This window comes from Rhinatrema bivittatum, chromosome 2 (assembly GCF_901001135.1).
Source record: "Rhinatrema bivittatum chromosome 2, aRhiBiv1.1, whole genome shotgun sequence".
NCBI lineage: Eukaryota > Metazoa > Chordata > Amphibia > Gymnophiona > Rhinatrematidae > Rhinatrema > Rhinatrema bivittatum.
In genome coordinates, this window is record NC_042616.1 from 40,609,055 (window position 1) to 40,636,985 (window position 27,931).

General features: G+C 44.5%; 1 protein-coding gene across 1 annotated transcript; it reads left to right on the forward strand.

Moving 5' to 3' along the window:
• The first annotated feature begins 9,484 nt into the window (after nt 1-9,484).
• Nucleotides 9,485-26,172, forward strand: LOC115085897 (zinc finger protein 665-like). The gene is made up of 4 exons (XM_029592430.1): nt 9,485-9,740; nt 16,357-16,483; nt 20,765-20,884; nt 22,105-26,172. The coding sequence occupies exons 1-4, from the start codon at nt 9,717-9,719 to the stop codon at nt 24,765-24,767; spliced, it is 2,934 nt and encodes a 977-aa protein (XP_029448290.1). The 5' UTR covers nt 9,485-9,716; the 3' UTR covers nt 24,768-26,172.
• The last annotated feature ends 1,759 nt before the right edge of the window (nt 26,173-27,931 follow it).

The following is a 27,931-nucleotide window of genomic DNA, read 5'->3' on the forward strand; positions in this document are numbered from 1 at the left end:
CAGCCTGCGAGGTCCTGCTGGATACCCTCAAAGCCCTAGGTTTTAGTCAGATCATCAACAAACCCACACACAAAGAAGGCCACATGCTTGACCTCATTTTCGTTAATTCACAACTTTCTACACTTAACCCACCTGTAATTACCCCTGTACCATGGTCCGACCACTCCCTAATCAATGTCAGTCTCACATCCAACACCCCAACTCCCTCCCTGCAGAAGCACAGCAAGACCATCTCTTTCCGCAAACCTTGTAACACAGAAGATATCGCTCTAGCATTTGACAAAACAACCAACACTCTCGACCTTAAAGACCCTGGCACAGCATTGCTCTCCTGGAACAATCTCACCACCACCATCGCTAATGAGCTATGCCCTATCATCCACAAGGAAATTCCCCTTACGCAAAGTGAAAAAAGAAAACCATGGTACACGAAGGATTTAAAGATGATCAAAAATGACCTACAATCCAAAGAACGTGCATGGCGTAAACAACCATCTGCTACTCTCAAAGCCACTTACATCAACGCTGCACATACCTACCGACTAGCCATCACCCAAGCCAAACGGGACTACTACTCCAAAAAAGTCCATGCCTATAAATTCAATGCAAATTCACTTTTCACTTTTGTCACTGACCTCACTAACCCCGCTACCACACCTCTTCACGAGGACAATTCGAGTAACAGATGCCAGGAACTAGCAGCGTTCTTCAAGAACAAAATTGACAACATCCTCTCTCGCCTGCCCACCAACCCCTCCCCTGTATCGCCGCCATGCATTGACAACAGGAGCAAACTCAGAAACTTTGACCCTATAACAAATGCTGAAATTGAAACTATTCTAAAGAAAATGAAACATGCATCCCACTTCCTAGACACTATTCCCTCAAAAACTCTCCTCGCTATCCCATCCACCATTGCAAAATTCATTGCTAAACTCATCAACTGCTCCATCATACATGGTAGCATTCCAGACCCACTCAAACTTGCTGTAGTAAGACCCCTCCTTAAAAAACCAAACCGTGACCCGTCAGACCTAGCTAACTACAGACCCATTTCCAACCTGCCTTTCATTTCAAAAATTTTGGAAAGAGTCATTAACAAACAACTCTCCGAGTTCCTAGAAGACTACAACATCCTCCACCCCTCTCAATTTGGATTCCGGAAAGCACGCAATACAGAAACCCTACTACTATCAATGACAGATACCATCCTCAAAGGTATGGACCATGGAACTTCATACTTGCTCGCCCTCCTAGATATCTCGGCAGCGTTCGACACTGTCAATCATCAAATCCTAATGACCCCGCCTGGCTGAAATAGGTATTGCTGACACTGCAATTTCATGGTTCTCCTCCTATCTTAGCCATAGAGAATCCGTAGTAAAAATTGACAGACACCAATCCTCACACATCCCTATCACACAAGGTGTCCCCCAAGGTTCATCTTTATCATCAACCCTTTTCAATATATACCTCATACCCCTCTGCCAATTACTATCTGACTTAGGCCTCAAATTTTTCCTTTACACAGACGATGTGCAGATTATTATCCCAATCCAAAAATCCATTGAGGAATCCATGCACTTCTGGGAATCCTGCCTCTCTTCAATAACGTCAATGCTATCCAACCTACACCTAGCTCTAAACGCTGCAAAAACAGAACTACTCATCATTTCCACCCATCTTGACTGCTCTCCCCACGACTCACCTCAGAACACAACTGCTCCACAACACAAATTACAGGTTGTAAGAGACTTGGGCGTCCTTATCGACCATCAACTAAACTTTAAACCTTACATCAAATCCATCATAAAGGGAGGCTTCTACAAATTAAATATCCTCAGGAAACTCAAACCTCTGCTCCACACCAACGATTTCCGAACTGTAATCCAGACTACTATGCTGTCAAAACTGGACTATTGTAACGCCCTTCTACTCTGCCTCCCTGCTACCACTATCAAGCCACTCCAGATCCTCCAAAATTCCATGGCCAGAATCATAACAAACACCCGCAAAACACAACACATCACTCCAATTTTAAAAGACCTGCACTGCTGCCTATCCCCTTCCATTCACAATACAAAACACTCACCATTCTTCACTGCTCATTATACCAACTCAATCACACCTGGCTGGAAGAAATGCCTCGCTTCTGCACTTCCAACTGCCCCACAAGAAGTGCTCATGCAGGTACCCTACACATTCCTTCCCTGAAGGCTGCGCATCTGTCCCTCACCAGAGAAAGGGCTTTCTCCATAGCTAGCACCTACCTCTGGAACTCCCTCCCCCTTTCCCTCCGAATAGAACCATCACTCAACAAATTCAAAAAAGGAGTCAAAACATGGCTCTTCAAGCAGGCATACCTCGACTCAACCAATACGTAGACTTCTCCTAAATGGACCTCTCTAAATGGACCTTTCTAAGAATCAAACACTAATGAAGCAACTACCTCTCCAAATTGATCAAGAAACAAAGGAGAGAGGAGCCTAAACCCACTCAATAATTCCAACATACACTTTTCAAAAGAATTTTTGTGCAACAATTAATTACCCAACAAATGACAATATCATAAAGATATACGCTCATGTAGTATAATCTGCAGCCTCTCGCCACGCAATGGGCCGCAGGCTGTTATCAGCTTAAAGAGCTTCCTTTATTTAATAATTTATTGTCATTTGTCCACCCACCCGTTACCTTTATTCAAACTGATTCTATAACAATATAAATTTTTAAATTATCAACCTTTCTTAAAACTGAACGTTCTTTAAATGTCAAATTCAAAAAATAGAATACTTAGCCGTAAACGTTTTCAATCAAGCAGCTACAGTGCATTGCTGTTAAGGGAAAATTTAACAGCAATGCACTGTAGCTGCTTGATTGAAAACGTTTACGGCTAAGTATTCTATTTTTTGAATTTGACATTTAAAGAATGTTCAGTTTTAAGAAAGGTTGATAATTTAAAAATTTATATTGTTATAGAATCAGTTTGAATAAAGGTAACGGGTGGGTGGACAAATGACAATAAATGATTAAATAAAGGAAGCTCTTTAAGCTGATAACAGCCTGAGGTCCTTTCTAAGAATCTCCATTATGTGCCCCTCCCCCCCTTGCTCTTCTCCTTTTCCATCTGTGCCCCTACCCTCCCCCCCTGGAACTTTGCTGCACTTCATAACCCCTATACCACTTTCTCATTGTTAAAGATAAAGTTTTCTTAGTTTGTACAAAGTTTCTCTTTCTTTCTACCTTTTCCTCCATAGCTATTTAGTTCTTTTGTTATTATATATAATCTCTGAATGTTTTTACGATACTTATATCCTACACCATTTGCGTTTAACTATGACATGTTGTTCTGTTCATTGTATTTTCCTCCTTTCAGTTCAATGTAAGCCGGTATGATGTGCCTCACGAATGTCGGCAAAGAAAAGTCTATAAATAAATAAAATAAATAAATAAAAATGAAGAAAGGAATCGGAAGACTGAAGAATTGGCAGGTTTGCTGGGGCCTTGGAGAGGAAAAGACTATGGAAGGCAAATTTGACATCCAGAGTTAAAAGCATGATAAATGATATGAACAAGGCCATAATCCATTGCTATCACAGACATAAATCAGATACAGTATTGTGCAGCAAAAATTATTTCCTAGCATGTAGCAGATGGACTCAGGACCAATGGGTATAGTGTACTCCTGATAGCAGTTGGAGGCGGATCAGATTTCAATCTGACATCAGTCCTAGTCCATATACCCCTACAGGAAGTGCAGCTCTCCAGTATTTTCCGTTTCCAAAGCAGTTCGGGACTCTATGCACACTAGCACAGCGTTAGAGTAAATTACCAAAGAAAACCAAAACAAGAAGAAAATTTACCTCGACAGATGAGCCCCGCTCTCCTGCGGTGTCACCCATTGGGTCCTTCCCCCAGTTGAGAATTCCCGAGGTGATTTCCGCGATCCCTCAGAGGTAAACCTTGGCGGGGACCTAACCCCCAACATCGGGTGAGGCTGAGAGGCAGCGGGTGCAACTTCAAGCTGGCCAAAAGTCCCTGGGGTCCAGCGTCAGGAGATCGCTGGGGTCCCTGGCCAAAAGTCCCTGAGGTCCAGCGTCAGGAGATCGCTGGGGTCCCTGGCCAAAAGTTCCTGGGGCCCAGCGTCAGGAGATCGCTGGGGTCCCTGGCCAAAGGTCCCCGAAGGGACTTTTGGCCAGCTTGGGGGGGCCTCCTGACCCCCCCCCCAAGCTGGCCAAAAGTCCCTGGGGGTCCAGCGGGGGTCCGGGAGCGATCTCCTATGCTCCTGACGTCGTTTTGCCGTACAAAATGGCGCCGGCCATACACCGTATGGCCGGCGCCATTTTGTACGGCAAAACGATTCGAGTGCAGGAGGTCGCTCCTGGACCCCCACTGGACTTTTGGCAAGTCTTGTGGGGGTCAGGAGGCCCCCCTCCCAAGCTGGCCAAAAGTCCCTGGGGGTCCAGCGGGGGTCCGGGAGCGATCTCCTACGCTCCTGACGTCGGGGGACAAAAACAAAATGGCGCCGGCGCTACCTTTGCCCTGTCATATGGCAGGGCAAAGGTAGCGCCGGCGCCATTTCTACAACGCACCGGAGGCCCAAGAGTAAAAGATCACACCGGGACCCTCCCTCTGGACCCCAGGTAATTTAAGGCATTTTGGGGGGGTTCGGGAGGGTGGGGGATTTATTTTAAAGGGTCGGGGTGGATTTTAGGGATGTTTTAGTGTGCCGGTTTTCCCGCCCTCCCCCTTCCCCCGATTTACGATTTTTGACGATAAATCGGGGGAATTCCTATTAAATATCGCCTCTAACGATTTTTGACGATTTAAAATATATCGGACGATATTTTAAATCGTCAAAAAACGATTCACATCCCTAAAATCCATTACCTGCTATTAATCAAGTTGACTTAGAAAATAGCCACTGCTATTACTAGCAACAGTAGCATGGGATAGACTTCGTATTTGGGTACTTGCCAGGTTCTTATGGCCTGGATTTGCCACTGTTGGAAACAGGATGCTGGGCTTGATGGACCCTTGGTCTGACCCAGTATGACAATTTCATATGTTCTTATGTTTTATGTTTCTGATCTTTTATTATTTTTATCCAATGGGGTTTAAACACTGAATTATTATTAGACGGGATATATGACTATTTCTGTTGCACTGAAATACACATTTATAGAGCAGATCTGGGGGTAACATTTTGGCTTTGTAAGGGAGGATGCACAGAGATAAAATGACAAAGGGTGTTTTGTGCACTTGAGGCTGGAGAGCCGGCATGTGGTCAGGTTGCTGTGCAGTTTACTAAGGGCCTGGGGGATGGTGAGGTTATGCAGGAATTCATTTTACTCAGCCTCTTTTGCCATATAACTTAATTTGGGCATCATTTTCTTCATCTTTTCTAGGATATTTAAATCTTTTCTTTAATAAATGCGTGCTCTGGGGTGGAAAATAGGCACTGTCCAGAGCTGACAGGAACTTGTCTTTAGTGTGGGCCTGGTTGTAGAGGAAGACCCAGTTTCTGGAAGGGAAAATGGTTTTGGGCCATTGCAAGCCTGGAATGGATGGGTAGCTACTGTTTACCAAAGTCTGAATGGTGGTGTCAGTTTGCTTATATAGGGCCTGATTTTCAAAAACATTTACACTCTTAAAGCTGGGTTTTACATGTGAAAATGCACTTTACCTGCATTAAGTGGCTTTTGAAAATTGCTACAATATATGCCAGTGAATTGTCAATAGGCTAGGGACTCAGCCTGCCCCCTTTTTCTGTTGGAGAAATGGTAAGATTTTGGTTTCTCCCGGAGTGAGGCACCTCGCAAGCCCACAGTGTTCACCAATTGTTGGCTACCTTTGCCTGCATAATAAAGAGCCAGGGCCCCTCCATTTCTGTGTGCACACTCTTCAGGAATGGGCTGTTTTGGGGGTGTTCAGACTTCCTAGGTATCCAGAGTGTTAAAGCTATAGTGAAGGGGAATTTTATTGTTTTGTTTTTTTCTTATTGCTGTTGCCTAAACTGATTACATTTAATATTATCCTTGGTTTTTTCTGGTATTATATGTTTCTTTTGCTACAGCTGTTCCTCCTGACTTTGTTCCTATGTTTTCTTTCTGGTGTTGTCAGTAAAGTTTTTTTGAAGCAATTTTTTGATGTGGTATTTCCTGGATTACCTTGTTATATCGAATAGGATAGACACAAAAGAGGAAAAAGAGGTTCTGCGCATGTGAAGAAAGAGGAGAGCTGGGGCACAGGACTCATCTCCCTCACTGCTATAAACAAACCTGCAGCTCTCATTCTGCCCCTCAGTGGCAGCCTTGGCAGCAAGTTTTCTTGTATTACCTGACGAGTCTGCTACATTAAAAAGAAAAAATAATAACAGGCTTGTTGCCCCCAACAACAGGTTTTTTTTTTTCCCATTGGCACTATTTGGGGCAGACTGTCGTTAGGGATTCCCCACATGTGAGGACTGCCATCTGGCTTGTCCTCAGAGAAAGCCAAGTTGCTTACTTGTAACCGGTGTTCTCCGAAGAAAGCAGGATTTCAGCACTCACTAAACCCCTCTCGCTTCCCCTCAGAGTTGTTTTCTCCAAGTCTTAGCTTTATTGTGTACTTGGAGCCCTGTGTGGGATGTGGAAGAATGATCAGTGCTGCACATGCCAAGTGGGGCATGCTCGATGCAGCTGGAAGCTTTGAGATCAAACTTCCATGCCGGGCTCCAGCTGATTCCATCCACTGAATGAGAAAATAATTGATTAAATAGCATTCAATTTTGTAATATTGTTATATCAAGCACTTTACAAAATGTATGCACTTTACAAAATTTATAACAAACCTAACTATACAATAAAAGCTATCTAACTCACACACACACACCATCACACATTCATACTTCACTAAAAATACAAAATCTCAGAAATGCAAAATATCTGTCACGTGGCATAAAATGTCACCGCCAGAAGAGTGGCTATGGGAGAACATTGTAGAAGAGTTGGGATTATATTACAGAAGAATTTTTAGAAGAAGCATATGGGAGTAATATATGTAGTCAGGATATTGTTTAGAAATCCAGTTAAACCAATTCTTAGTATGTTTATTCATAATTTCTTAGTATGTTTATTCATAATTTCTATGCCCCCTGCTCTTGTATAATCCTCCTTGTTTTCCCCTCCCTGTTGATTGTAATTTCTGCCTTTAGTTACAATGTGAACCGGTATGATGTATGCATACTAATACCGGTATATAAAAGTTTTCAACTAAATAAATAAATAATACGGTCCATGTTTACCTATTTCAGATATTTTGCATTTCTGAGATTTTGTATTTTTAATGAAGTATGAATGTGTGATGGTGTGTGTGAGTTAGATAGCTTTTATTGTATAGTTAGGTTTGTTATAAATGTTGTAAAGTGCATACATTTTGGAAAGTGTTTGATATAACAATTTAAAAAAAAAAATTGAATGATATTATTTAATCAATTATTTTCTCATTGAGTGGATGGAATATTGATATTAGGAGAAAATATAGCTTGTACCTTCAGTGTCTCCATCTGATGACATCGCTCACATGTGAAGGCAGATCCTGCAATCCATGGATAACACAAGAAAGTGATTCTGCTCTTGCTATAATGAATAACAGTAATAATAAAATGAAAAAATGTTCCCCCTCCCTGAAATAAAATGTATCCACAACAGGCCAAAAAACGAATTTGATGAATCAAAAATATTTTGCCGGCATATCTCTACCAGAAAGTATTGGGCCTGATTTTTCAAAAGCATTTACATTCTTAAAAGTGAATTTTAAAAGCCCAGGGCGCATATCTTAGGGGCTGTGCGAATAAGTCGGGCTTACACGCGCCCACTGTATTTTAAAGCTGCAGGCGCGGGAAACCTCAACCGGCCCCCAGAGTGACGTCAGACGCCAGCAGGGTATTTAAACCCAGGCCCTGCCCCAAGAGATCGCCTTGCAACAAGGTTCACTTCAGTGTATCTAGTTGCTGTTCCGTTCCTGCTCCAGCCTTGATCCTGCTTCCAGTCCTGTTCCAGCCTTGATCCAGCTTCCGTTCCTGCTCCAGCCTTGATCCAGCCTCCGCTCCTGACCAGCCTCCGTTCCAGTCTCAGCCATGCCTTGCCTTGCCCTCGGACTGTCTTCCTGGTTCCTGACTCTGGTTCGTCTATTGGTTTTCCTTGTCTGCCGCCAGCCCTGGACTTGGACCGTCCTTCACACTGCTGATCCTCCGTCCCAGGAGACCCCTCCTAAGTCCCAGCGGTCCGGGTCCTCACAGGCTCCTCCCGGGCGGACCTCGGGCTTCCAGGGCGAAGTTCCTGCTCGGTCTCCCGGCTCTGTGCCGCCTCCCGGCCATTCCATCTCTGCGGAGTCTCCTTCACGTTCCGCCTTCACTCCGCATGGCCGGCCCAAGGGTCCACTACCCCATTCATAACAACAAAAGTATGTTACATTTACATGTGTGTTACATTTATATGTGCATCTCCTTTGAAAATCTACCTGTTAGTATATAAGAGGTGATTATTTCACTTGATACTGATAATGCTTTTGATCAAATTTCTTAAGGCTTTTCATCAAATTTCTTTTGCAGTTCTTAAAAGGTTTGGCTTTCCTGGCAACTTTATATCAAGGGTGAAAGCTTTATATCAAAATGTCAATGTACACATTGTTAATGGGCTTCCTAAATGTAGTGAAGAATTTTAATTTGATAATAGAACTATTGGCATCAAGCAGCAGGTATATCTGATTTTAAATGTTGACACCTGACATAAAAAATATCATTTTGCTAATATTTTTATTGCAGGGCTGGCCAACTCTGGTCCTCAAGAGCCATAAAGAGACTTAGTTTTCAGAATTCCATAATGAATGTACATGAGATATATTTGCATACCATGGAGGCAGTGCATGCAAATTTCTTCCATGCATATTCATTATGGATATCCTGAAAACCAGGTTGTTTGTGGCTCTTTAGAGCAGAACAGGAGTTGTCGCCCTCCCCCCCCCCCCCCATCTTAATGTATACCAAAAAATTACTGCAGCACTATGTGCACAACTTGTCTATGTAAATGTTTTACCACCACAGTAACTTACATGCCATTAGTTGTGCATCGGGAGAGGTTTATTCATTTATTTTTTTATTAGCAAGTGTGTGAAGAAATTGCACCTTTAAGAAGCCTACTGCTGAGATTCACCTCCTGTCTTTCTGCAGGTCAGCCCGGGACATTGCTAGCCCTGCAGCTGCAAGTTCACTTCTAGTTCTGTTTAGCTTCTGCAAGAATACAGTTCTCCATGTTTGCCCTGCAGTTCAGTGCAGCTCCTCAGGCTGCTGTTTTCATAGATAACAAACACCACAACGTCACTAGCCAGCGCCCTCCGTGTAAAGCTCCGCCCCCCTTCGTGATGTCATTAGCTCGCGCCCTCAGCGTAAAGTTCTCCTTTCTCCCGTGTCCTGTAAGTCTGCCACGCCTGGTAGGAAGAGGAACTGAACGGTGGTGGATACAAGCAGAGAGACACAAAAACTGTTTCCTTCGTTTATCTTTTCGTTTGCAGATTGACAACTGAATCCAGAAAACTCCAGCCCCAAATCTCAGCTTCTGCCCTTGTAACAGCCCCCGAGCTGCAGTGCAAGAGGCAAACACTCAGCTCTTCCCCCATCCTGAGAAAGTGCCCCCAATTCATTTCTAATCCTGAAGGCAGCAAAAGCAGAGAGGAAAATGTCTGCAGGAGCTTCTGCTCAGGTAGGAGATTGCCCCCGACTTCCTGCCCTCTCTAATCAGACCCTGCTGCAGCTTTCTTAACCTGGGACACTGCAGATCTTACTCCTGGGGGAATTTTGCACACAAAAATTGAAAATTCTCCCTCCAAACTTGAAAATGCTGTAAAATTCTGCATACTTTATATTGATCAAAATAACAGAGTATACATGACAGGCTTTAAGTAATTAATTTAAAATGTAATACAGAAAAAACTTATTACTTAAAGATGAAGAGTTTTAAATATTTTGAGCAGAATCACCCTCTCTTCCTAGTCCCCTGGTCAGCCTCCATTTATTTTCCTATCTCAGGCCCTCCACCATCTCTCCCCTTCCCCACTAGGCTTAATCCCTTCCATTCTATCTTCATCCCAGAGTTTGACCCATCTCTCAGTACTACTTCTCACACAGGCTCCCACTGACCCTGTCTCTCTCACACACTCGCACAGGCTCCCTTTCTCTCATGCACATACACATCTCATCATACAGGCTCCCTCTCTTTCTCTCACACACATCCCCTCATACAGGCTCCCTCTCTCTTGCACACACAGACCCTTCTGAGGCTCCCTTTCTTTCTTGCACACACACACCCATACAGGCGCCCTTTTTCTCTCACACACCCTCACACAGGTTACCTATCTCTCTCACACACCTCTGCACATTGGCTCCTCACACACACACACAGGCTGCCTCTCTTAGAAACAAACAAGCTCCCTCACATACACACAATACATTTTTCATACACACCAACTAACAATCTCTCAAACTTATACACACTCCTTCACAAACTCCTCACACCCTCTCTCTGGCACACACACCCACCCTCACACATGCTCTACACACACACACACACCCTACACAAAGGTTCACAGTCTTTCTTAGATACACACACACGCACACACACACCCTACACAAAGGTTCACAGTCTTTCTTACATACACACACACACACAGTCTGTCACACAAACAACCTACACACAGATTCTCTCTCACTGGGGCCTGCTTCCTGTAAACTGTGATGCCGCTTACTGTGGCCTGCTCCCTCTTCATTGTGACACAGCACGCCAGGGCCTGCTCCTTTACCACGGGGCCTGCTCCTGTTCCTTCTTCACCGCCAAGTGGCACGTTGGGGCCTACTCTTACTCCCTCTTCATCGCGAGCGGGATGGGCTCCACTCATGGACGCTGGGACCTGCACACTCTTTGCCATGACGTGGCACAACAGGACCTGCTCCTTCTTCGCTGTGAGAAGGATGGAGTTCTCTAACGGTACGCCGGAACCTGCTCCTTGTTCGCTGCGAGCAGGATAGAATCAGCTTGCGGCACATCAGGGCTTGCGCCAAACCCTGCACAGAAAATGGAAATTCTGCGCAAATTCGTCACTCCGCAGTAGCACAGAATTTCCCTCAGGAGTATCACCCGGAGCATAGGCCTGATTGACAAACTAAAGAGTACCAAATCACCTGGGAACTCAAAAATGAAATTTCAGATCTTAGTTAAAATTTGCAATCTATCTATCTGTTCACAAAATCCTATTGTTTACCCTTCCCTTCCCTCCTCCTCTCCCCAGTTTAATCATCAGTTTCACTGTAAAGCCCCATTGGCTGATTTCTTGTTTTATGGAAACCGATGTGATGTTCCTTAACGAATGTCGGTATATAAAAAAAATTAAATAAATAAATAAATCATTAAAATCATCTGTTGTACCTGAACACTGGAGGGTGGCCAATGTAACCCCAATATTTAAAAAGGGCTCCAGGGATGATCTGGGAAACTATAGACCGGCGAGCCCTACTTAAGTGCCGGGAAAAATAGTGGATACTATTCTAAAGATCAGAATCACAGAACATATAGAAAGGCATGGTTTAATGGAACACAGCATGGATTTACCCAAGGGAAGTCTTGCCTCACAAATCTGCTTCACTTTTGTGAAGGGGTTAATAAACATAGATAACGGTGAACCGGTAGACGTAGTGTATTTGGATTTTCAGAAGGCATTTGACAAAGACCCGCTTGAGAGGCTTGTAAGAAAACTAAAAAGTCATGGGATTGGGGGCGATGGCCTTTCATGGTTTACAACTGGTTAAAAGACAGGAAACAGAGAGTAGGATTAAATGGTCAATTTTCTCAGTGGAAAAGGGTAAACAGCGGAGTGCCTCAGGGATCTGTACTAGCACCGGTGCTTTTCAATGTATATATAAATGATCTGGAAAGGAATATGACGAGTGAGGTAATCAAATTTGCAGATGATACAAAATTATTTAGAGTAGTTAAATCAGAAGCGGATTGTGATACATTACTGGAGGACCTTTTCCAGTTAAGAGTGGAGATTACAATCCCGGGTGTGGAACGGAAAGCAGGAAATCTTAATAAGTTCCTCATTCGACACGGACCTTTGTCAGTATATTTTTCCCATTGGCACCATTGATCATTTACAATATAAAAGGCTTTCATCTCACAATGAGAAACAATGAATCACTAAGCCCCTGAGGGAGCCACTTCAATAGTGGTGAAACTCGGCCTGAGTCGGGCAATTGTTTTACACGTCTCCACCTTAATAAAGAATTGAAAAAGACTGGAAGATTGGGCATCCAAATAGCAGATGAAATTTAACGTGGACAAGTGCAGGATGATGCATATAGGGAAAAATAACCCATATTGTAGTTACATGATGTTAGGTTCCATATTAGGAGTGTCATAGTGGATATTACATTGAAATCGTCGGTTCAGTGTGCTGTGGCAGTCAAAAAAGCAAACAGAATGTTAGGAATTATTAGAAAGGGAATGGTGAATAAAATGGAAAATGTCATAATGCCTCTGTATCGCTCCATGGTGAGACCGCACCTTGAATACTGTGTACATTTCTGGTCGCCGCATCTTATAAAAAGATATAATTGCGATGGAGAAGGTACAGAGTGTTGGATTCGTGGACCCTTGAGCTGGCTGAGAAGAGAAGGGCCGAAGCCAGAAGGCCAGCTGGAGCTTCACCACTGGAAGCCCGCGGTCCTCTCGAGAGGAGCTCGTGAAGACCTGAGCCGCTTGGACTTAGGAAGGGCCTCCTGGACGAGAGCCAGAGTCAGGAACCAGTGGAGCGAAGCTGGAATCAGAAGCCATGGACGAGCCGAGGTCAGAGGCAGAAGTCGGAAGCCGGAATCAGAAGCCAGTAGTCCAAGCCAAGGTCAGAAGCCGAAGACGGAAGCCAGTAGTCAGAAGCCAGGGTCGATAGCCAGAAGATGAAGGTAGCAACTAGTAGCTCTCAAACAGGTCAATCCAGTACCGAGCGGTAGGAAGAGCTGCGTTAGTGCCCGGCGCACCCGCGGTTGCCGCACGCACAGTGCAGCTCACCTACCGCTCGATCCTGTATGTAAATAGCTTGCAAATGCAAGCTGCGTCTAAGAAGCGTCCGTGAAGCGTTAGGCCCGCGCAACCCATTTTACTGTATAGAGCGCCTATACAGTAACCTGGGTGTGCGGGCCTAACGCTTCACGGCCATGCTGGTATCTGTCATTTCAAATGTCATTTCAAATGTCATTTCAAATGACATTTGAAATGACAGGTGCCAGGAAGTGGACAGTTCTCCGACGCTCGGGATTGTCAGCCCTCTCCCCTCCTCCCAAAGCAAGCAACCAAAGCGAAAAAAAAAAAAAGTTGCAAGAGAGAGAGGGGAGAGGACGGGCAATCCTACGCTCGGGATTGCCAGTCCTCCCTCCCCTCCTCCCGAAGCAGGGCGCGAAAAGCAGCCTTGCTCCGGGAGGAGGGGGGAGGGGACTAGCAGTATAAAGCGACTTACTTTTTGCAGCCCCCCCTCCGGACATCGACGAGGACGACCGCGGCTCCCTGCCTCCAGCTGCCCGCGAAGATGGACGCCTGCACGGGCGAAAGCGGCCCCTGTTCGTGCAATTGGGCCGCTCAAGGCGTGACGTCACGACGTTTGGCGTTTGGCGTCACGGCTTGAGCGGCCCAATTGCACGAACAGGGGCCGCTTTCGCCCGTGCAGGCGTCCATCTTCGCGGGCAGCTGGAGGCAGGAGAGGGGAGCCGCGGTCATCTTCGCCGATGTCCGGATGAGGGCTGCAAAAAGTAAGTCGCTTTATACTGCCAGTCCCCTCCCCCCTCCTCCCGGAGCAAGGCTGCTTTTCGCGCCCTGCTTCGGGAGGAGGGGAGGGGGGACTGGCAATCCCAAGCGTAGGATTGCCTGTCCTCTCCCCTCTCTCTCTTGCAACTTTTTTTTTCGCTTTTTTTTTTTTTTGCTTCGGGAGGAGGAGAGAGGACTGGGGCTGCCCCGGAGACCAGCACCCATGGACGCGGCGGGGGCTGGGGGAAAGTTTGCCGCCTACCCTTACCCCTGCGTTAGAGGCAGGGGTAAGGGTAGGCGGTAAGTTAGCAGGTTAAACGCACGGCAAAACGGCAGGGTAAAATAGCGATACTCGGGGCGCACGTTACTGGATGGTAGGGAATAGCTAATTCGCTCGTTTACATGCAATATACATGCCGCGTGCGGAAGGGGTTGCCCGGGGATTTTAGGACGCGGTAGGAGTAAGTTAAAGGGGATTGGGGATCGCAGGAAGGGCTAACGCGGCTGGAAAGTGAGTAGAACGCGGGTTAGGAGCGGGGTAAACGCGGCCGCACTTTACTGGATAGACCTGAAAGAGAGTGAACCTTGTTGCAAAGCAAGGACCCAGGCCTAGCTGCAGGGTTTAAATACCCCTGCAGCGTCTGATGTCATCTGGGGCCGTCCTGCCTGTTCCCGCGCTGACACCTTTAACTCTGGAGCTCCTGCGCGTGCGCCTAGGGGGCGGGGCCAGCCGTGACGAATCGGTCGCGTCTCCCTTGAGGAGGGAGGGCCGCGGGAAAGGCCCCAACGGGCACTGCCGGCCGGAACGGAGCAACAGTGGGCAGGCCCCGAGATGAGGGATCGGGGCACGGCCCGGTACCGTAACACAGAGAAGGTGATCAAAATGATAAAGGGGATGGAATGGCTCCCCTATGAGGAAAGGCTGAAGAGGTTAGGTCTGTTCAGCTTGGAGAAGAGACGGCTGAGGGGAGATATGATAGAGGTGTTTAAAATCATGAGAGGTCTAGAATGGGTAGATGTGAATCAGTTATTTTGGTTTCCAGTTTCTGTAGTCCTGCTCTGGGTTTATGTGACTGTGCATTATAAATACCCAGAAAACTCTCTGTGTCCTGAGGTGATAATGCCCTTATACAGGTCTCATTTGGAGTACTGTGTTTAGTTCTGGAGCCCCTATCTCAAAAAGGATAGAGACAGGATGGAGGCGGTATAGAGAAGGGCAACCAAAATGGTATGGGGTCTGTATCGGAAGACTAATGAGGAGAGACCGAAGTATCTAAATATGTATATCCTGGAAGAGAGGAGGTGCAGGGCAGATATGATACAGTCCTTCAGATACCTGAAGGGTTTTAATGATGCACGACCTTTGAACCTTTTCTGTTGGTCATGAAATAAAACTCCAGGGAGGGCAAGACTCAGAACCAACATCAGGAAATATTTCTTAATGGAGAGGGTGGTGAATGCCTAGAATGCCCATCCAGAAGTGGTGAGGATGAAGAATTCAAAGGGGAATGGTGGATCCCTAAAGGCTAGAGGACGGATTTGAAGAAAGGGGTGCATGAGGGTAACCTGCACTGTGTGTCAGTTATTACGCTTAATTAATCTTCATGCTTTTGATGCAACCTCAACATCGCTCTCCACTTCGACGGCAGAGGGGGAAAAGGACATTTGGATTCAGACTAGAGCCAGTCCGACTTTTACAGTCCAAAGTACTGATATGCAGACATTAGGGGGAAAGCAGCACTGTCTGAATTATCAAGAAGGCTGCTCACCCCATAAAACTGTTGCTAGCAGTAATTTTGTTACGGGTTTGACAGTTACTTGGTTTTGATTGTAAATATTATTTTATTTATTTATTTAGGCATTTTATATACTGTCATTCCAAAAGAAGATCACAGCGGTTTACATAAGCAACATTCACATTATGGGTCTTTACAGGATCAGAGCATGTTAATTAGATTGTTGATATAGTAATTTGTTATACATAAGTTCCTTTTCAGTTCTTTACATATTAATCAGACGGTTGTCTTTAGAGTAGGTGTTTCTCAGTGATTGTCACTCATTTATCTAATAGTATCTGTGTTGTTAATATTGGGATTTCCTGCATCTTATTGTTTTTTGTTAGGTCATACGCGCTTTTGAAGAGCCATGTTTGAGCTCGCGGTTGAAGCTCTTTCTGTTATCAGACGTAGCGACTCTGGTAGAGAGTTCCACAACACGGGGCCCGCTATGGAGAACCGTCAGTCTCCTGTTTGTGTAAGATGTGTATTCCACATTGTAGGCACTGTTAATAGTCCTTTGTTTTGCGATCTTAGAGTTCATTGTAGAGGGTATGGTTGGAGAGTTACTCTTAACATAAGGTTTGGGGGTAACCTGCACGGAGTGGCAGTTACTACCATAAGAAACTTACTGGGCAGGCTGGATGGGCCATTTGGTCTTTTTCTACCGTCATTACTATGAACCCCAGCACTGGGAGGTCTCCTGATGGATGAGATGCAGAAGGTGCTGAGTTTGTTTCTGGTTTGTGTTTCAGCTTTCGGTAACCTTTGAGGACATCGCTGTCAATTTCAACCAGAAGGAGTGGGAGGATTTAGAAGAATGGCAGAAGGAGCTTTACAAGGATGTGATGAAGGAGAATTATGAAATGCTGAGTTCAGTGGGTAAGGAATAATTTTATATTTTGATTACCAGCCCTGGCATATAATTTTAAAGACATTTCTGTGAGGGTTTCCTTATGTAATATTTATTTTATTTATTTATTTATTTTATTTATTTAACATTTTTATATACCGCAATTCATGTAGCAAAGTTACATATCATTAAGGTTTACATTAATTAATTAATTAATTAATATGTTAAGAAATAAATAAGCGTGCTGCCATGATCCCTTATCATCTTATTAGTAGTACACATATGTATGTGAGTGAGGGGGCGGGGGGATTATCAATGTGTGGATATGAGGAAACCATCACCGGGGTACTGAGGGAATAAAAGATTAGTGAGTTGTTTCAGTGAGAGACAATATTTGAAGAACACTGGGTGTGGTTATGTGTGTGAGGACATTTGGCTGAGTTGAGAGGGGAAATGAGAGATAACATCCCTCTGTCCAATCTTCCTGGTCCTGTAAAATCCCTCTTCTTTTCCTACTGCTAGACCAGTCCATTACCCTTGTAATTTCCCTGCTCCACAGCGCCTGGAGGGAATACCCCTTTCATGACCTCACTCTTGGCTATAAAATGGTGAGTGGTTGTAAGCCCTTGCCAGTAGTCTCTGTCTCTTGTAGCTATGGACAGATGTAGATGGACTTCTTCAAACCTATCAGAACCAAAGTACCCATTTCAGGATGGAAACCTCCTTCATTATGGTGACAGAAAGAAAAGGAGAGTGTCTCATTACTGCATTTGGCAGAGCCCTACCTCCACACACCTATCAAGCCCTCTTCCAAAGCCAAAGATTAGGTACTGCTAGACCATCTTGCATTTTGGGTTGGAATAGAATTCTTTGGGCTATTCTAGGATGTTTTCCTTTCCAGATACATTTCATATTTTACTTCCAAACACACTATACATATTTTTCCACCATCCTGAAAGCCCCACGTTGGGTGCCAAATTATTTAACCCCCCCCCCCCCCCTTTTTAGGAGAGGTTCTCCTAGGGGCACACAATCATATTTTTATCTTCTTGAGCTTCTCCAGCTAACTATTCACTCCAATGCTGACTCTTAATCCTTGGTGGGGGGGGGGGGTTTGATTCTTTTCATAGGGGGAAGCTCTCACTTATGACCCAGATGATGAAAGAAGGTCACCAGAAAGTGTGCTGTACTTTAAGTGCTTTCCATGAGGTGAGAGGCTGTAAGAACTCAGACAGGACAAGGATTGGATGTTAAAATAAAGTTTACTGATTCTTAAAGTCAAATTAAAGTCCATAGTCCAAAATGATGAGTGTACATCTGACCTTAGTTACAGGGTTTCTTTCTGTTGAGGTAGGTGTTCTTAATACAGACCTTTGGGTAGAGCCCATGGCAATTTTAAAGGCACTTACTCTCCCAGTAGCTGTGTTGTGTTGCTTTTATAAAAATCCTACCTTTAGAAATCTTTTCTCTCATGGACACCCAGCCTGTCCTGTTTCCTTGGGGGAAAATCCAGACGGGCTCTCCTTCTCTTTCTCTTCCTTGGATTCAGTAGTTCATTCTCCTTATCTGTTTCTTAGGTGATTTCTCGGTGGAAAAATCTGGGAACCAGGCTATTCAGAGCACGTCAATCTCTGTGGGGAAGGGGGATCCAAATACCTCCCCACTACTCTTTAGTCCAAAAATACTTAAACTCCTAATCTGAATAGCTTCTCCAAATGTTTGACCACCTTAAGATCATCAGATACAATTTTTCCTAGATCCCATAATTCCTTTGTGTTTAGAAGAATTTCACCTCCAATCCTGTACCTTTCCCTTGAAATTTTCCATTCTAAATGCATTACTCTGCAATTTTTATTATTAAATCTTAGCTGCCAGTCCTTAGACCATTCCTTGAGCTTCACTAGATCCCTTCTCATGTTTTCCACACCTTCCTGGTTGTTCACCCTGTTACAAAGTTTAGTATCATCAGCCAAAATGCAAACCTTCCCATCAACCTTTCTGTTATGTCACTCACAAAAATGTTGAAAAGAAACAGTCCAAGGACTGATCCCTGAGGGAAACAGAAAGTAACAACGCCTTCCTGAGTGAAACTCCATTTACCTCTACTATTTGTCGCCTTCCACTCAGCCAATTTTTAACCCAGTCAGTCTCTCTAGGACCAAGGGCGCACAATTTATTTATAAGTCTTCTATGCGGAACTGTGTCAAAGGCCTTGCTGAAATCCAAGTACACCATGTCTAGTGCCCTCCCTTGATCCAACTGACTGGTCACCCAATCAAAGAAATTGATCAGTTTTGTCTAACAAGAATTACCTCTGCTATAACCATGCTGCCTCATTGGATTCCAAAAATTATGTTTGCCCACCATAGAGGTCAGACTAACTAACCTTTAGTTCCCAGCCTCCTTCTTAATTCCACTTTTATGAATAGGAACCACATCTGCCTTCAATGAATTCTTTACTTCGGTGTTTAATAATGTGGATGTTGAGGAGATAGCCGTTCCAGAGATTGTTTTCAAGGGTGATAATTCAGATGAACTAAACCAAATCACATTGAACTTGGAAGATGTAGTAGGCCAGATTGACAAACTGAAGAGTAGCAAATCACTTGGACCAGATGGTATACACCCCAGGTTTCTGAAAGAACTAAAAAATGAAATTTCAGGCTGCGGATTTCCTTTGATTGCCTGGAGGCAAATTTACTTCTCTCACCTGATTTCTCTGCGAGGCCTGGACGTCGGGGGCGGAGCTGAACGAGACGCCTACAAAAGCGGTGTCCTACAACTCCAAACTCACTGCGGAATTCCTTTGATTGCCTGGCGGCAAATGTACTTCTCTCACCTGATTTCTCTGCAAGGCCTGGACATCGGGGGTGGAGCTGAACGAGACGCCTACAAAAGCAGTGTCCTACAACTCCAAACTCACTGCGGAATTCCTTTGATTGCCTGGCGGCGAATTTACTTCTCTCACCTGATTTCTCTGCGAGGCCTGGACGTCGGGGGCAGAGCTGAACGAGACGCCTACAAAAGTGGCGTCCTACAATTCCCAACTTGCTGCGGATTTCCTTTGATTGCCTGGCGGCGAATTTACTTCTCTCACCTGATTTCTCTGTGAGGCTTGGACGTTGGGAGCGGAGCTGAACGAGACGCCTACAAAAGCGACATCCTACCGGCGCACTGCCAAAGCCGCGTGCGCCTAAGGGGCGCGCGGCTTTGTTTGGCTTAACTTGGCGTGATTGGCTTTGGCAGAAAATCTTGATTAAATAGATCCGCAGCCACGAGTCTATGGAGCGGTAATAAGGCCTTTACATATTGTCAACAGCAAAGGATCCTAGGTAAGACTTTCTTCTGTTGTTTTTCTTCTCAATTTTGACTTACAATATTGGGCTCGGCTAAGCCTCCTCTTTGTAATGCCACACACAAAGAGGAAGGCAAAGCTGAGAGAATTGTCTTCTACACCTGTGACTGCTAATCAACCCAAAATAGAGGATTGCTTTGCAAGGACTCCCATAGATATACCAGGAGGAGGAGTCGCAGGAGGATCAAACCGGGAGCAGGGGATGATTCTCCAGACTCAAGAGACATCTTTAACCCCTGGTGCACCAGTGACACCAGAGCCGCCATCTGGGAATAGAGAAGGGATCTTTTTCTTGGAAGATCCAAAACTTAAATTGGATTTTATGCCATTGCGAGACCAGAGTGTAGCAGATAGTATAATCTGCTCCTTGGAGAGTCCAGAGATGGACGCAGCTGAACGCAGAGAAGAAAGCAGAATATAAAAAATCTAAATCTGCTGCAGTCAATGTTTCCCTCCTGGGTCCCACACGGCAGAAGCAGCTCCTCTCCCTGGCTCCCCAAAACGGACCCATGGCTCCATGCTTACAATGATGTCACTGTGTTCTGGCAGCTTCCTCCCTCTTGAGCTTGCAGCGCCTCCATGGCAACGAGACTCAAGAGTGTAGCCATTTTTTCTCTCCTGATTGGGTAGCCATTATGCCCTCCTTTTAGGATTTTTCAAGCTCCCTTCCCCCCCCATTATGCTTAATCCTGCTATCAGGGATCATGAGTCTCGTGTGTATTGAAATGAGGCTGATAACGTATTGCACTATTCATAGTGGGAGCCAGACTGAAGGGATGAGGAAAGGCTTTTCTGAGACATGCAGGGCCTCAAAACTCTTCCTTTCAGGGTTTGAATATTTCTGTTCCCTGAAGCTGTTGAAGTTCTTCATGCTGGAAATGTTTCTAAGATCTGAATGTGGGGGAATCACACCCGGAGTGATTATGGGAAACCTAATGCAGTGTTCTCACCCCAGGAACAGGCTCTCCGACTGTCACCCCTGATATCATCTCCCACATTGAACGAGGGGAAGAGCCGTACATCAGGGGTGAGCCAGGATCAGAGGAAAGAGAAACTGGGAGAAGCAGCTGCTCAGGTGAGTGCAGGAATAAGAGGGACCGGGGTAAAACTGCTGAGATGAAGAGCACTTCCTGCTTCCTCTGCCTCCTTCTCCTCTGAAGTTGAATGCGCAGGACTGCAACATTTGCCTGCTGTAATTATTGTCTTCAGTCTTTGTGGGTCTGTCTTTTGCCCCAACTCTTTCGCTGTAATATTCCCTCCTGTGCTGGGCTACCTTTTACATGTTCCCTGCTCCCTCCTGTAACGTGACTCTCACTGCTTAGCACGGGGCAACCGACAAAGAGGTAGATCTTTAAAAAGTACGCGTGCGCGTACTTTTGTTCGCGCAACTGGTGTGAACAAAAGTATGCCGGATTTTATAAGATACACGCGTAGCCACGCGTATCTTATAAAATCCGGGGTTGGCGCGTGCAAGGCTGCACAAAATTGGCAGCCTGTGCGCGCCGAGCCACACAGCCTGCCTCCGTTCCCTCCAAGCCGCTCCGAAATCGGAGCGGCTTGGAGGGAACTTTCCTTCGCGTCCCCCCGCCTTCCCCTACCTAACCTACCCCCCGGCTCTATGTAAATCTGCCCCCTACCTTTGTTGGGCAAGTTACGCCTGCTTGAAGCAGGCGTAACTTGCGAGCGCCGCCTCGCATTCCCTGGCACAGGCCGCAGTGCCGAGGGACTCGGGACCGCCCTCCTGGCCCGCCCCCGAACCGTCGCCACGCCCCCGGACCCGCCCCTTTTACGAAGCCCCGGGACTTACGCGCGTCCCGGGGCTTTGCGCGCGCCGGCAGCCTATGCAAAGTAGGTGCGCCGGCGTGCGAGTGCCCTGCACGCATAAATCTGGGAGGATTTACGCACGCAGGGCTTTTAAAATCTAGCCCAAAGTGTCACAAAGTCTGCAGCTAATTTTTACCCATGAGCTTTTCTCTAATATTAAAAGTGAAGGTAAGGGCATTCTAATGGAAAATAATGTGCAAAATGTAAAAATGCAATTGATACATGTTCTTTTCCTCCCTGATCTAAATATGTGCCTGGGCATGCCTCTAAATACCACACTTTTAGCCTCATTGAGAGAGAGCAATTCATGTGCCTAAATTGCTCTCTACCTGCATAAATGGTTTTAAAAATGTTGACAGGATGCTTTGCACTGTGATTTTCTCAAGAAGAAAAAAATGTTATTGTATTACTGACTCATTTAGATTGTCCATATACTTGAATAATGTCCAATATTTACTTTTATTTATCTAGAAAATGATGATCCCAGAAAGAGTAATACTGGAACCCATCACTGGGAGCTCAGTGAGAATCCAGAGGGGAGCAAGAGGTTATCAGAAAGAGGCGAAGCTGTTACTGCTTCCTTTTCTGGCTTGGGAAAATATTGGAGGAATCGATGCAGTTCAGAAAGGAAAGAAAGAAATTCAACAGGAGACTCGGCCCTGTGTGAGCAAAGTGCCAGAAATATCACTCGTACAGAAGAAAGATATGCAAGTGATGTGTGTAGGATATTCCTCAGGGATCCTATAACTCTGAAATCAGAAGAGAAATCTCACACTGAAGAGAGACCGTCTACAAGTACAGAGTGCGAGAAAACTTTCAGTCAGAAGACAGAACAGGAAAAAAGCACAGGAGAGGCACCTAATACATGTTCTGTGTATGGGAAAGGCTTGGGTAGGTCGAGAAAACTAAGGCAAACCCAGAAATTCAACAAGGATAGGAGAGTGTGCATAAGTACAGAAAATGGGAAACTATTTCTTAATGAAGCAAAACTCACTAAACACCAGAAAAACCACAATGAGAAACCACATTCACTTACTCATTCTGACAAAATTTTCAAGCAGAAAGGAAAGCTAACAAAACGCCACAAATTTACCCCAAGTGAGAGACCAGTTTCAAGTACTGAGCATAATAAAAGCTTCTGCCACACAAAAGCCTTCACAGAACCCCCAAAAAAACAAATCGACGAGAAACAGTCATTCTACTATACTAAATCTGAAACCTTCTTCAATCATAAGTCAGAGGTCTCACAACACAAGAAAATTCAGAAAGGAATGAGGCAGTTTACAAGTACAGAGTGTAAGAAAGACTCTTGTCAGGAAACAAACAAGAGAAAACAGAAAATCCACACAGTAGAGAGCCAGTGTTCATATAATGAATTTGGTAAAGGCTTAAGCCAAAATGCAAAACTCACAAGACGACAGAGAATCCACCCAGAAGTGAAACCAATTAAATGTACTGAGTGTAGAAAAGGCTTCTTTGATAAGTCACAACTCATGAGGCACATGCAAATCCACACAGGAGATAAACCGTTTACATGCACTGAGTGTGGAAAAGCCTTCAAGCAGAAGAACTGCCTAACAAACCATCTTAGTATCCACAGAGGAGTGAAACCATTTGTATGTACTCAGTGTGGAAAAAATTTCAATCTGAAATCAGAATTCACAACACATCAGAGAATCCACACAGGAGTGAAATCATTTGTATGCACTGAGTGTGGAAAACGCTTCAATCACAAATCACATCTTACAAGACATCAGACAATCCACACAGGACTAAAACCATATTCATGTAGTGAGTGTGGCAAAGCCTTCAGAACAAAGAGCTATGTTAAAACTCACCAGATAATCCATACTGGAGTGAAGCCATTTACATGTACTGAATGTGGTATGGGTTGCATCTACAGACAAGAACTCTTAAGGCACCAGACAATCCACACAGGAACGAAACCATTTACATGTACTGAATGCGGGAAAGGTTTCATTAGGAACACTCATCTGATACGTCACCAGAATATCCATACAGGAGTGAAACCATTTACATGTACTGAGTGTGGGAAAGGCTTCAGTCGGCATGCTCATCTGATAGATCACCAGAGAATCCACACAGGAGTGAAACCATTTACATGCTCTGAGTGCGGTATGGGTTTCGCTTACAAAGTACAACTCTTAAAACACCAGATAATACACACAGGAGTGAAACCATTTACATGTACTGAATGTGGGAAAGAGTTCATTCAGAAGACTCGCCTGATAGAACATGAGAGAATCCACACAGGAGTGAAACCATATACATGTACCAAATGTGATAAAGATTTCTATTTGAAAAGCCAATTTAGAAGCCACCAAAAAGGTCACACAGAAGTGAAACCATTTACATGTACTATGTGTGGTGTAGGTTTCACTTACAAAGTAAAACTCTTACAGCACGAATCACTACACACAGGAGTGAAGCCATATACGTGTACTGAGTGTGGGAAAGGGTTCAGTCGGAAAGATCACCTGATAACTCACCAGAGAATCCACACAGGAGTCAAACCATTTACATGTACTGAGTGTGGGAAAGGCTTCAGATGGAAGGCAAGCCTGTTAGGACACCATCATATTCACACAGGAGTGAAACCATATACATGTAGTGAGTGTGACAAAGCCTTCAGAAAAAAAACTCACCTCAAAACTCACCAGATAACCCACACAGGAGTGAAATCATTTACATGTATTGAGTGTAGTATGGGTTTCACTTACAAAGAACAACTCTTAAGGCACCAGACAAGTCACACAGGAATGAAACCATGTACATGTACTGAGTGTGGGAAAGGCTTCGATTCGAACACTCAGCTGAGAAATCACCAGAGAATTCACACAGAAGTTAAACCATTTATATGTATTGAGTGTGGGAAAGGCTTCAGTTGGAAGTCTAACCTGATAAGACACCGGAGTATTCACACAGGAGTGAAACCATATGCATGTAATGAATGTGGCAAAGCCTTCAGAATAAAGACCCACCTCAAAAGTCATCAGGTAATCCACACAGGGGTGAAATCATTTACATGTACTGAATGTGATAGACATTTCAGTGATAAGAACAATCTCAGAAAGCACCAGAAAATCCACGCAGCAGATCAGAAGGCAGAGTGAAGAGGATAGGCAGGATAGAACCCAGGAGACAGAGGAATAAGTGGTTGAGCTCCTTGTCATTGTAGAAATACATATGTACACTGGGGACCAGGAGATGGAGAGATTGCCTAAGGTAAACTTGATACCCTAAGTAAAACGCAGTTTTCAAGAAGTCAAAAAGCAGCAGCAGCCCCAAGCCATCTCCTGCCACCACCACCGATAGGTTCCAGGCAGAGAGTTCACTTATGGAGAGGAGACAGGAAGGGAAACAGAAGAACACCAGTCGGGGTTCACTGAGGAAGGTGAGGAAAAGAACTCCGGGTCCAATCATGTTCTGCTGACTTGGCTGAAGGAGTGAATGCAGGCTGTAATCTGGGAAGAACAATGAGGCAGGCAACGGAGCAGTGTGCATAAAACAGTGTTGTGCATATAAAACATAATTTTTCTATTATAAATTCACTGGTTTGGAAATTTAACTCCTGTCAGAGATGGAGTGAGCTAATTTCCAGCTCTGAGAAAACAAGAGAGAAGCCAACGCACTTACATTCGTGCACTCTGCCCTGTGTACCTTGTTACATCAGCCTCAAAAATATTAAGAGGTGGATCACGTGATGCACAAGACTGAAAAGCAGTATGACACTGGGATTTCTTTTGCTTCCTCAAAATTAAAATGTCATTATATTTTATTGGCAGCTTACTGCTGCAATATGTCTGAAGAATCTGGGAAAAAAAACTGATTACCAAAATATGAGAGATCAGGCTGCTAAGAATCAGAAATCAGAAAAACAATACTCCCAACACTGAGGCTCAGGCCCAGCCAGTGAGTCATCCTCAAAGGAGGAAAACTGGACTGGGCTGAAACTTCATCAGAGGTAACAGGTCTAATGCAATATTCAATGGATCAGTTTTCAGAGCAACACACCAAAAGTACTGATTCCAGACAGGAAGTTGTGGTTGATAATGTGTCTCAGTATCTTCTGGGGAAACTCAAATTAATGAGAGAGATGGAGGAGTGGTTGATCTGGAGCACTCATGAACCTTGTATGATCAAAAATTGATTAATTGCAGAGGAAAATCAAAGTCTGTTGAGTGGCAAGAAGACATGGAAAACCTCAGCCACTGGAACCATGTGAAAATTGTGGGACTGCCCAAGAAAAGCAAGTTTTCGTACCGTAAACAGTGTTTTCCGTAGAAAGAATGAATTAGCCATGCTGTCTGGGGCGGCCTCGACGGAGCTTCACAAAGATCACAGAGCTTTGAAATGTGCAGCTGCACAGCTGTTCTGTCTTTCCTGTGTGGCACCATCTTTCTCTCAGTCCATAACAAACATAAGAACATAAGAACATGCCATACTGGGTCAGACCAAGGGTCCATCAAGCCCAGCATCCTGTTTCCAACAGTGGCCAATCCAGGCCATAAGAACCTGGCAAGTACCCAAAAACTAAGTCTATTCCATGTAACCATTGCTAATGGCAGTGGCTATTCTCTAAGTGAACTTAATAGCAGGTAATGGACTTCTCCTCCAAGAACCCATCCAATCCCTTTTTAAACACAGCTATACTAACTGCACTAACCACATTCTCTGGCAACAAATTCCAGAGTTTAATTGTGCGTTGAGTTAAAAAAGAACTTTCTCTGATTAGTTTTAAATGTGCCCCATGCTAAGTTCATGGAGTGCCCCCTAGTCTTTCTATTATCCGAAAGAGTAAATAACCGATTCACATCTACCCATTCTAGACCTTTCATGATTTTAAACATCTCTATCATATCCCCCCTCAGCCATCTCTTCTCCAAGCTGAAAAGTCCTAACCTCTTTAGTCTTTCCTCATAGGGGAGCTGTTCCATTCCTCTTATCATTTTGGTAGCCCTTCTCTGTACCTTCTCCATCGCAATTATATTTTTTTTGAGATGCGGCGACCAGAATTGTACACAGTATTCAAGGTGCGGTCTCACCACGGAGCGATACAGAGGCATTATGACATTTTCCGTTTTATTCACCATTCCCTTTCTAATAATTCCCAACATTCTGTTTGCTTTTTTGACTACCGCAGCACACTGCACCGACGATTTCAATGTGTTATCCACTATGACGCCTAGATCTGTTTCTTGGGTTGTAGCACCTAATATGGAACCCAACATTGTGTAATTATAGTATGGGTTATTTTTCCCTATATGCATCAAAGCTGATACCGTAAAAAGTACCGTAAAAAGTGAGGCTGTCCAGGGAGGCGGCGGGTCAGCATGGCTAATTCATCCTACTATCTATGGAAAACACCATATATGGTAAGCAAATTTGCTTTTTTTCTGTCGATAAGCAGGTCGAATTAACCAAGCTGTCTGGGAATCCCCAGCTAATAATGCAGAACGGAAGTTGCAGTCCAAGCATGGCATTGGCTGTGCACCTGCGAGTTCATCTGCTCAAGTTCCATAGTGTGGACAGGCTTATAGCTTGGAAAAGGAGTGGAGTACAGGCTTATGGCTTGGAAAAGGATTGGAGTACTGCTTTGCCAAGGGCTGCATCTGAAGAAGCCTGTTGATCTAGGCAGTAATGGGATGTGAAGGTATGCAATGAAGACCACATGGCAGCTCTGCAAATGTCCAGTAGTAGAAAGTCATTGTGGAAGTCGATGCCTCAGATGTAGGCGTAGGAACCGTGCTAAACCAGACCAGTGACTCTAAAATCTTGCATCCATGTTCTTTCTTCTCCTGAGGTAAATCCTCTACATTTCCAAACTTCACCTGAGAAGCGTGTTGGAGCAGATAAAGGTACCTGGCTGTTCAAGCAAGCATTTTACTAAGAGAGCAGTGGATAGTGGAATAAAATCTGGCAGCAGAACATCAGAACGCAGCACCTTTCTGCTTAATAAGCATGTTTTATTAAAACAAAACATACATTCTGATAGAGTTATATATGTAATTAAAACTGAGAAACGTAGAAAAAGGACAAGATACTTAACTTTTTGCAAATAGTCTTTATTACGAAACTATGTTACCAGACTTTAATGGCACTTCGTATAGATAGTATTAACTTAAAAATCTTTCTTAGATGTGATGGTATACTACTTAACGACGTTATAGAAAAGATTTTAAATAAAATACAGTAGTCTTGACCGTCACTTCTGGCGGTGTAACTTCTTTACCTGTGGTAGTCGGTGTATTCATCTGTGCATGCAACTGGTTAAAGG